Raw genomic sequence first — 12,153 nt, forward strand, 5'->3', positions numbered from 1 at the left:
GAGGACAAGCAAATATAAAACACCCAACTCTCAGAGAGTTTCATCAGAGAATCACCTCAGGAGTTGAAGGTACTGGAGAGAAGCTCTATGGGGAGTGGGTGGACTCCTGCCAAAACTCCATTTAGATGGGGACTTTAAGTCATGAATTAAAAGCAAAAATCTTGCTGGAAATCTGTTCCTAATCCTTCTTCCAGCTCCATAGTTAAGTGTAATTAATAGTGGTGATCTGCTAATGAATGCTTTTGATAAATGACACTAGGATACGTATTTTTTTATAAATAGAAATTAAAAGTGAAGAAAACTGACTAGAGTCAGGAATTTAATTATGTAGGCAGAAGATATGTCAGATTTTTCAAAGGCAAATTACTATATTTATAATTTGCTTGAAATGTCATTTTATTGATATGAAAGGATTTTGAAGGTGAGTTGGGAAAGCTTATTTCCATTATTAACAGTATAAAAATGCATAAATCCATTTCCCTTTCTCCTTTACAGCTTGATGTTTATCTGTGTGCCTCCGTGTCCACTCTGAAGGTTTAAACCTAAGTTTTATTCTTCACTCTTGCTTCCAGCAGAAATGAAAGCTCATGTACTCCTTTCTCTGGAATACATCTGCTTGTCGCTACCTCTTTTCCAGCAGGTTTTCTCTCAGTTCCCGCGAGATTGTGCCACTGTTCAGGCTTTAAGAAATGGTGTATGTTGTCCAGATTTGTTCCCCTTTTCCGGACCTGGGACCGACCCCTGTGGCTCCTCATCAGGCAGGGGCAGATGTCAGGCAGTGATTGCAGACTTCCGGCCCCATAGTCCTCAGTACCCACATGACGGCAGAGATGACCGTGAGGGCTGGCCCATGCGGTTTTTCAACAGGACATGCCAATGCAATGGCAACTTCTCAGGATACAACTGTGGGACTTGCCGTCCTGGATGGCGAGGAGCTGCCTGTGATCAGAGGGTCCTCACAGGTAAGTGGAGCTCTAAATACATGCTGGGCTCTAAGGGAGACTCAAATGATTTGCCTTGTAGGAACATCTGGAAATCATATAGTTGAATCCTGTCTTTCCACATTTCAGAAAACAGATTTTTGGAGAAGAGGTGTTTTTTTTTTTTTACAGGACTTAAATTGGAATTTGAAAAAAAATCTATGTCCTTTCTAAAGCATTTGATGAGGAACCCCTATAGCTAGTAATTGTGTAAAGTGTTTTCATAATTCTTCTAGGTGGTTCTATTCATTATCATAGTCAACATGCAAAGAGGTCACTCCACAGAACTGGTACTTTAAAAACCTGAAATTCATTCTAGGATCTAAGTTTAATACATGAGCTTCTTCTGCTGTTCTTGCTGACCCACAGTAAAATATGTCTCACTGTGGTTTTTAAGTAAGGTCATGGGACTGGCCTATAGCCTGTCACTGTCACTGTCCTCTCGTTGTTCATCGATTTGCTCGAGCGGGCCCAGTCACATTGTGAGACTTGTTACTGTGTTTGGCATATCAAATACGTCACCGGTAGCTTGCCAGGCTTTGCTGTGCGCGTGAGGTACTCTTGGTAACTTGCCAGGCTCTCCAAGAGGGGCGGAGGAATCAAACCAGGGTTGACCATGTTGGCTGCGTGCAAGGCAAACGCCCTACCCTATAGCTCCAGCCCAGCCTATAGCCTAAATAGCAATAAATATGAAAGAACTGAATTCAACAGTTTGCAAGTGCTACACATTGAGGCCAGAGTTTAACAAAAACACTTTTTATTTATTATCAGTATGACTCTATTCTAACTTCTTCTCATGGAGGTATCCCTTAATCTTTACACTCCATATACCAGTAGTTATTTTCACATGTACTATACAGAATTCAAAAAGCAAGGCTTAGAGAAAAGTGCTCACAGTCATAGACTGTCTCTGGCTTCTACCATTATGCTATGCCATATACCATATACCTTGTTTTAGTTTTCCAAAATCCATGGTATTGTAAAGATAGAAAATGCCAAGAAAAAAATATCAATAGTTAGTAGAAATAAATTTATCAGTCTCATAATCACTACAAAGAATATAGAAACATAATGAGAATTTGAGACTGAAGTGATGAGAAAGGGAAAGAGAGAAAGAAAGCCAACCTGGAGAAGGAAATTTTAGTAAGCAGTACTTTTTATAAGTATGAAATGGTTTGTACATATCTACAAATTATTGTTGATTGGGCCAAAGTAATCTGATGTGTTACAAATTAATTAACTCATATGCTACCCATTCCCTTAAGGCAGATGTTTACATGTTTAAATTTTGTGCCTGTAAAGTCAGGAGGAATCTTCTGGAGTTAAGTACAGAGGAAAAGAGCCGCTTTGTCCAGGCCCTGGATATGGCGAAACGCACCACTCACCCTCAGTTCGTCATTGCCACCAGGAGATCAGAAGAAATACTGGGGCCAGATGGCAGCACACCACAATTTGAGAATATTTCCATTTATAACTACTTTGTTTGGACTCACTATTATTCAGTCAAAAAGACCTTTCTCGGGCCAGGCCAGGAAAGCTTTGGTGGTGTGGATTTCTCTCATGAGGGACCAGCTTTTCTCACCTGGCACCGATACCACCTGCTGCAGTTGGAGAGAGATATGCAGGTAAGTCTTACAAATCTCAAGGTCAGGCAACAAAGGGCCAGGTTTTTAAGTTACTTTTAAATCCTGTATACCAACAATGCGATCAAACATTGTGGCAAAGCTTTATGTTATTAACCTGTCGTTGATTATCAAATATCTCCCCATCCTAATTTTTTTTTAATTTTTATGTTTTGTGACATGAAAAGAAAATTGAGATAAGTGATGAGAATACCAGATAAAATAAATTTTGGAGTGAATTAGAGCCTTACCCATATTCTACAGCCATATAATTCGACAGGGAAATACTTCCAATAGATTACCACAAAAGAATCTCATATATTATATTATTATTGACCTCTATTTTTTTCAGGATACCTACTTTATAATTTATAGAAATATTTAAATAATATCATATAAGTTAGATATCCTTTTTATTTAGAAAGTAGTGACTGTTTGGGCATAAAATGAATCTCAACCCAAATATTTCCTGCTTATATTTAAGCAAGTATGCTCAAAACATATTAAAATATCTGTAAACTAGGTTACCTTATTATTATTTAATTTGATAACTACTGTTATTTGAGAAAAATATTAAAATTTAAAAAGTGAAAGTTTTATTATTAAATCTCACCAAAAGCTCCACAATTTTAATTTGCATACTGAGTGAAATAATAGCAGTGAATCCTACCTCCCTCACCTACTAGTTAAAAATCTAAAAATATCTGAGGTCACAAAAGGTGTTTCGATTAATGTATTGATCAGCAGTTTAATATATTCATATAAAAATCATCCATTCATATGCAGTTTGTGAGTGATAGATGAATTTATTTGATACTCTGAACTTCATGGTTTATAGCTCTGATTACAGGTAAGACATTTAGTGGATTAAGAGTAGATAAATCTGTCGTTTGTAATAGACTCCAGATCTTTAAGTCTTAAAGTCATTTTCCCATGGGTACACCAAAATGAAAGGGCAGGGGGGATGTATCTGAAAGATTCAGTTCTGACTGTATAAACTTCAGCATCTATAACTTACATTTTTAAAACCCACAGCACAAGAGATCGAACGAATTGCAAGTAAGATGTTTTACACAGCTGAAATGCCACATGAATGTTCCAGTTCCCAAATGTCAGTTGCTGAACCACAAACAGACTCTTAATGATCTCTTGGAACCTGTCACTAATTTTTGCAAACCAGAACAAAGGCTTCTCACAGAGGCTCTAAGTCCCTGGAGAGCAATACCTGGGGATGCCTTGGAAAGCTTTTTGGTCCTCTATAAGCCCCCCAAGGACAAGGAAATTCTTCCTAGAAAAGGTTTAAAGAAAAAAAGTAGAAATGCTTTCAGGGTGAAATGAAACAAAGGCAATAACTACATTTAAATCATACTCTACTAAAAAAATTCCTCAAAGGACCAAGAGATAACAAGTACAATAATATATGCTTTAAAGAGCACAATAAAATAAGCATATGATCTTGAGTCCAGTATTTTTTTAATGTTGAAATCAGCTCTAAATCAAAATTCAGTCCCTGGACTAAAGAGGTATATCTCAAAAGAATGTCTGCTTCCTTTTAGCATTTCCTCCTTATCTGCATTTTAACAGAAACCCTAATCTTAAAACTTTAGATTCTGAACCAGAGAAATAATGTGACATATAAGACTTTTGCCTTGTGTTCACCCAACCTGGGTGAGATACTTAGCACTATATAAGGGTCCTCTAGGCCTACTAAGTGGGATCTCAGAATACAGAGTCAGGAACTTGCTTGGAGCAAACTGGGGTGTGGCCCCAAAACAAAAACAAAACAAAACTAGATAAAACAAACAAACAAAAAAAAAACAAAAATTTTAGAGTCTGAAGGAGTCTTTAGAAAATCAACTTTAGTGCCTAAGTAAACCAAAAATATTTTAGATACAGAATAAAAATCTAAATTTATATTTATTCTGTTTCTAAAATTTTATTTATTTTTTTTTCATCAACCTGTTATTCAGTGATTGCCTCGAGCAGGCCCCAGTGACATCTCTTTCATCCTAGCCCTGAGATTATATTCAAGGCTCTTTAGGAGAATAAGACCCATCATTGTTACTGGTGTTTGGCATATTTGGTACGCCACAGGGAGTTTGCCAGACTCTGCCCTGTGGGCAGGCTACATTCGATAGCCTGCAAGTTTGTCCAAAGTAGGAATGAGATAAAATTTTATTAATTTCATTATCTGATAATAAAAATATAAAATATAAATGAATTTAGACATGAATAAAAACTAAAAACTAAATTAAATCAAAATTTTAAAATTTTAAAAATTTAGATTCTGAAGAGAGTATCTATTTTTTTCTTCAGAATCTAAAGGCACTAAAAACACCTTTAGTGCCCACGAATGAGGTAGATATGAAAAAGCCATTGTAGGCTGGGGTCAAATCAAAATCCAAATGACTAAAGTGACTCAAACTAAATTAAGATATAAAAACACAAATAAAAGCAAGTCCACAAAGTATAGTTCAAGAACAGATCTAGCTCCAGAACAGTTGTATGAGAGATGGGAAAATGAAAGGAGGTAAAGGTTATCATCGATAATTTTGTTTTAACAAGTAAAGGGGTAATTATTTGTCTAAAAAAGAATAGGAATACCAGTGTTGCTTCCCAATTCATCTGCAAACTCTTTCATATAATGATTTCTTTCTGAAACCTAAATGATTCCTTTTACTAAATTAAAACTTGTAAAAACAAGATGCTTCACCCTTAGACCTCTCAGATATCCTTGATAACTAACTGAAGGACTAAAGATTACCAATAAAAACAGATCGCAGGGAATAAACCAAATAAAACTATTTTTAAGCAAAAGCAGAGAATGCTAACAAAGTGTTTGTGATCTAGGAAATGTTGCAGGACTCTTCTTTCTCCCTTCCTTACTGGAATTTTGCAACTGGGAAGAACGTCTGTGACATTTGCACCGATGACTTGATGGGATCAAGAAACAACTTTGATTCCACTCTTATAAGCCCCAATTCAGTTTTTTCTCAATGGCAAGTGATCTGTGAATCCTTAGAAGATTATGACACCCTGGGAACCCTTTGTAACAGTAAGTTCCAAATGACATGCAGTATTCAGAATTGTCTAATAAATAAAGAGAGGAAAACAGTTTGCCAAAAATTCCAGTCTATAATCTTTTTTATAAAGAATCAATATAAGATACTCATTGAGAAATTAGGATATCAAGGCAATCAGTAAAATTTTGCTCCAGGAGTAGCAGAAGATATATAGATAATCTATCTATCTATCTATCTATCTATCTATCTATCTGTTCATCTATTAACATTGTTTTCTTGAGTGATTTAGCCAGTGCATTGCTCAGTTTCTTAAATTAGAAATATCTATTTGTATAAATTAATCCTCAGTGCACTCATCGTTGCTCAGCAGTCATAAAAGAAAACATTTTATTTAACACAAACTGTATTTAAGAAATGGTACCATATGCTTTAACATGCTTTCTTTTAATCCTCTTATGAATATCCCTTATGTTTCTTCTTACATGAAATCATCTAACCTTATAGTTTTAATCATCTTTAACAAAATACATATTCTCATATATTTATATATATATTCATATAATACATATTCTCATATATTCATATATACATAAATCTTTCTAAGACTTTCTATGATTATGGTTCCATATGATGGTTGAACAGTTTTTTGCTAAAAATTTCACTTAATTATCAAAATCTGTAATAGTGAAATATTTTTAATGTCTATTTCTTTTAATTTGCAAAATATTTTTCTAGTCACTTAAATATCTTTGAGTCATCTTATGACAACTCTACCCTCACAATGCTGCTCCAATCTGTCTTCTAGAGAATGCTTATATTTCTCTTTGGAGACCAGAGGATTAAGCTACCATAAAATTTTCCTAGCCAATAGGAGTGAGGTCATTTTGGTAGGGGGATGGTGATGGAACTTCAGAAGTGGATATGGGGATAAACATACACAGTAGAAGTGTGAAGATAAACTCCTGAAACTCCATGGTATTGTAATTATAAATTTATGAGAGAAAAAATTAAACAGAACCCTAAATTCCCAAACAGCCTTTAAATGTTTGATATTCCCTCTTTTTATCAGGTACTGAGAGTGGACCAATTAGGAGAAATCCAGGTGGAAATGTGGCTAGGCCAATGGTGCAACGGCTTCCCGAACCACAGGATGTAGCTCGGTGCTTGGAAGTTGGTTTATTTGACACACCTCCTTTTTATTCCAATTCTACAAATAGTTTTCGAAACACAGTGGAAGGCAAGTAAAGGATGTTGGTGGTTTAAGTCAAACTAGTCATCATGATAAATCAAAATAAATTCAGATCTATGGAAAATTTTTGAATATTATACTGATCTTATAAATTTATGTAAACAATATTCCTTACTTATGATATCACAATACTCTGCAAAAAAAAACACATAAAACTAAATCATGAGATCAGAGAAATCCATTATCCCACACCCCTAAATGTGAATAATGGATTTCTCTATCCCCATGATTTAAGATATTTAATGCATATTTTAATTTTTACCCTTTTGAATGAAAATTATATGACTTTTTTCTTTATGTTATATTTGATGACTGAATATAAATTTACTGATTTATAGATGATGTACAAATAGTTGTATTTTGACCACACTATAACATATTATAAGCATATAAGTAGTGCTTTCTTTTTAGAATGTGCATATAGTCTTACTAATGATTAATTTTTTGAAGGTATATTAATTTTCTGACAGAATGAATCAAAACCTAGAGGCTAATCCTTATGTTTTCAGAAAACATATTTTATTTTTATTCCATTAAAAATATAGTATCTAAAAGTATAAGTTATTATGATTAATAAATTAACATATTCAAAATTATTATTTAAAGTAAAAACTTATTTGAGGACCAGAGAGACAGTAGAGGAGTTAAGATCTGCAACCCTCCTTAACACTAGTTTAATCCCCAGAGCCATAGGCAATCTTCTGAACACTAAGCTAGCATTAGCCCCTGAGCAAAACAGTATGGTTCGATTCCCACCCAAATAAATGAAATAAAGTACAATCATATTTTAAAGAATAATTATGATACAACCTTTTCCATTTCTCCACCTCTCATCCTAAGCCAACCAGATACACTTAAACCTTCATCTCGTGTCATAATTCTTCCATTTTTATTTGTGATGTATCTACATCTTCATTATAATATATTATAACATTTTCCCTGTAGTATGGAAATATAAATGAAAAATATATGTAATATATGATGAGGGGAACTCTACAATATAGAATTTAGCACAATTTAGAAGTATAATACACGTAAAATAAATAGTATTGTAAATATAACTCTAAATACATATATATGAATATTAACATTCCTATAATTTATATGTGAAATAAAATATGTAGTATGTCGATCTATGTAGAGTAGATATCATTATCAAAAGTACATTGACAGCAGTCTTTCCAGTGTTTAAAACTAGCACAGAGATGGTAAGAAAGCAGGAGAAATTGTAACTTCCCTCCAAAAAAAACTTTTCTAAAATAAACATGCTGATAGTCATTCAAAGGAATAAGGTAGAGAATTAAGGAGCATCTGCAATTTAAGTTTCTGGACAATCACAGTGATGTTCCATCACACGTCAGCAGTTTTTAGAAGAAATGAAAGATTTTATTCTCCTTATTTCTGTGGAGATCAATATATGTCACGTCAAAATAGACTGCTCTACATATTTTGACTGGTATTTTTGCAGAATCATTATTTTTAACCTAGAGGCTACACTTAAAATGTCATGGCACTAGTTTAAAACAAGCCTAGCTCTGGGTATAGTTAACAAATGTCACCTACAATAGGATAGGTATAGAGAAACCATGCTATTATATAAAGGTAAAATTTAGCCTGACAATCTTAGGAAAATAATAAATGTTTCCCAATATAGTCACTTCTCTTAACTTACAAAGTAAGATATTTGCAATGATTTTTACTATTCCTATTCTTATTTTTGTATCTAGGTTACAGTGATCCCACAGGAAGGTATGACCCTGCTGTCCGAAGCCTTCACAATTTGGCTCATCTGTTCCTCAATGGAACAGGGGGACAAACTCATTTATCTCCAAATGATCCTATTTTTGTCCTCCTACACACTTTCACTGATGCAGTCTTTGATGAATGGCTAAGGAGATATAATGCTGGTGAGATACTTTCATTATTCTGTTTGCAGATTCAGCAAAGGAAATTGCTAAATTAGCATAGTTAGTACTTGATATATATAGATTAAACTTAAAACTATGGGTGAAACAATTAACAGTATCGTTAATTGGAAAATATTCCAATTATTTTGGATGGCAGATAAGAAGTCTTAAAGAGAGTTATTATATGTAATATTTTCGTAGCATTCAATCCCTCTCAATTTTATTCAGAAAATATAATTACCACTTTTTCCAAATGTTTGTTCATATTTTCCAAATAATGTTCTTCTTTATTTGTAAAGGGAATGGTAAAATGTTATAAATATTTCTGATACCTTCAAAGACAAAAAAGTGATACTCATCATCCACCTTTCTATATAATTTTATTCCTCTTACAAATGGAAAATTTGTTAAACTGAAAAAGTTAAAGTTGTTTGATATATCAAACCACTGGAAACATCTTTTTTAAATTTGACCCTTTGAAGAAGGTACCATTTCTTTTCAGAAAACCAGTGTCAGGTAGTCGAGCAATATCACAGAGTACTGTTCTTGCTTTGTATGCAGCCCACCTGGGTTCTATCCCCAACACCTCATACAGTTGGTCCTCGATGCCATCCAAGAATGATCCCTGATTGCAGAACCAACAGTATACTATGCACCACTGGGTGTGGCCCAACACACACACACACACACACACACACACACACACACACACACACATAACACACACACATTTTTACTGATTAAAGCAACACCATAAATTTTTGTATGTCAGTTTTTTAAATTTTTAGTGTCCTTACTTTACTACATTACATAATATTGGTGATTAACTATATTACTTCATAAATATCTGCATATTATTTTATCTATCCAATTTTTCTAATCTCATAGTCCTTAATTTCCAAGACTGATCATTACGTTACTGATCATTCTTTTCTCATGTAACAAGAAAATGAGAGAAATATCGTAAATAACATGCTATTTTAAACTTTTTAAGAAAAAAACAACCCACTTTACCCCATATCTTTCTACTGTTAACAATGCAATAATAAAAAGCACAAATATCTCTTTGAACTACTGAATGCTGGATCATGCAGTTTTATTTCTAATCCTCCATCCTGCTTTCCCTTGTAGCTATCCCCGTTCCTAAGAACAGTTCACGATGATTCCATTTTCTTTACAGTTTCCCTAATATGTATTTCCTATCTTTGTGTTAATAGCATTCCTAACAGGTGAGAGATAATGATATTGTTGTTTCCATCTTTATTTTCTAATGATTAGTAATATTCAGCACCTTTTCATAAGCCTAAATTTCAGTACTAAAACTTGCCCACTTTTATACTTTCTTTTCATGTTCACCCTTATGGTAGTGAGGTAATCAAAGCATTTGAACTGTTTGATACAATTAAATTTTCTGCTGTAGTGAATTTTTAAAAAAAAATCTTTATCCACTTTCAAATAGTAAGGAATATTTTATGTCATCCTTGAATTTTTTGGACACAATCAGAAGGTAATTATGCATTAATGTTAACTTTATTATGTCTATTAACAAAATATGTTTGGCATATTTTAGATATATCCACATTTCCACTGGAAAATGCCCCTATTGGTCATAACAGACAATACAATATGGTGCCATTCTGGCCTCCAGTTACAAACACAGAAATGTTTGTTACTGCTCCAGACAACCTAGGATATACTTATGAAGTTCAATGGCCAAGTAAGTATTAAATCAATAATGTATTTCTACTGTGAAAATTTCCCAAAGTAATCTTGTTACTTTGATTACAAGATTGATACAAGATTGCAAGGTAATCTTGTAAGGAATCAAAAGCAACTACACTGTTTTCTTGTACTTATAAAACTTTATTTCAGTTTTTATTTCGGAATAAAAATAATATATTTAACATTTGGTGAGTGCCCACTTGATCTGGTATTGACAAGCTGATTGTATAGCATGTTATTCCACCTAATCCATAGGCTCTGAAGCATTATAAATTGCATTTTTCAAATAAATAGTTTTCTATCGGTTGCAAAGAAATCACATTTCTAGTACATAGATATATTGAGATTGGACCCAGGTAACATGCCCCTCCTTTGTAATGTGTAACAATATCTCCACTTATTTATTCTTTAAAAAACTGTAAAATGAGATACCCTGAGTCAAACTTTTAGAGCCACTACTTCCACACCTTTAAGAGTGAAAATAATGTTATCCCAATAAAATTCCATTTTAAGAAACCAGAAGATGCATTTGAGGTAACAGGTATTATATTACAAAATTGATCAATAAAAATTAAATGAAGCAGTTTTGTAAAATACTTTAAAGTGTCTAAGTGTAGCGCAACCAGTGCATTGAAAATTATTTCCTTACCTTTTTACTTTTTATTTTATTTTATTTTTCATATAGGTCGGGAGTTTAGTATTTCCGAGATTATCACCATAGCGGTAGTTGCTGCTTTATTGCTAGTTGCCATCATCTTTTTGGGTGCTTCATATCTGATTCGTGCCAGAAACAACATGGATGAAGCAAATCAACCACTACTCACTGATCAGTATCAACAGTACTCGGAAGAATATGACAAAATACAGAATCCTAATCAATCTATGGTCTGATAATAAGATAATTAATTCTCTTATGCTTTAGTATCACAAAAACATGTGTTTGAAAAATAATAGATTGAATTATTTCCATGTTATTTCACCGACTTTATTTCATATATACACATATATTAGATTAAAATACCTAATCATTATCTTCTAAAGTTTGTAAGAGTCATACACTGTCTTTTCAATGGGTCATATTTTTTACTTCTGTTTTATTATCTTATTGTTTTGTCTTTGGGCCAGACCTGCAATATTTAGGGGTTGTTCCTCGCTCTGTCTGCACTCAGGAATCACTCCTGATGGTGTTCAGGTGACTATATAGGGCACTTGTGATTGAACCCAGGTCAGCTGTGAGCAAGGCAAGCATCCTAACCACTGTACTCTTTACAACCCCTTTTGTTCTATTTTAGATTACATCAACTTCATAATACTTAGGTGAATATCTTTGGCATTTTTTTCTTTTGAGTTTTGAGCCACACCTAGCACTTTGCATATTTTAAAGTTTTGTCAATGTAAGAGTGCAGTGGTTAATAGTGTAAGTAAAGTTCTGGGGGGTTTGTGCATAAAGAAAAATTGTGACTGAGTAAATTGCTATGATTATACATTTTTACATAATTTCAGTCTCTGACAGTAGCAGATATAAGGAGGTTTTTTTGTATTTTTTTAATTAGAGTTGTAAATAAAATCCCCATGAACTTTTTCAAGATAACTTTTACATTGAGTATTGGCATATCTTGTTTAGTCTATAGTTCAAGACCACAACATAAA

General features: G+C 33.5%; 1 protein-coding gene across 1 annotated transcript; it reads left to right on the forward strand.

Annotated features, from left to right (window-relative positions):
- The first annotated feature begins 577 nt into the window (after window positions 1-577).
- TYRP1 (tyrosinase related protein 1) lies at window positions 578-11,445 on the forward strand. The gene is made up of 7 exons (XM_056117298.1): window positions 578-962; window positions 2,283-2,605; window positions 5,453-5,657; window positions 6,695-6,862; window positions 8,602-8,781; window positions 10,352-10,498; window positions 11,189-11,445. The coding sequence occupies exons 1-7, from the start codon at window positions 578-580 to the stop codon at window positions 11,392-11,394; spliced, it is 1,614 nt and encodes a 537-aa protein (XP_055973273.1). The 3' UTR covers window positions 11,395-11,445.
- The last annotated feature ends 708 nt before the right edge of the window (window positions 11,446-12,153 follow it).

This window comes from Sorex fumeus, unplaced genomic scaffold (assembly GCF_029834395.1).
Source record: "Sorex fumeus unplaced genomic scaffold, SorFum_2.1 ptg000034l, whole genome shotgun sequence".
In the NCBI taxonomy this organism is placed as follows: Eukaryota; Metazoa; Chordata; class Mammalia; order Eulipotyphla; family Soricidae; genus Sorex; species Sorex fumeus.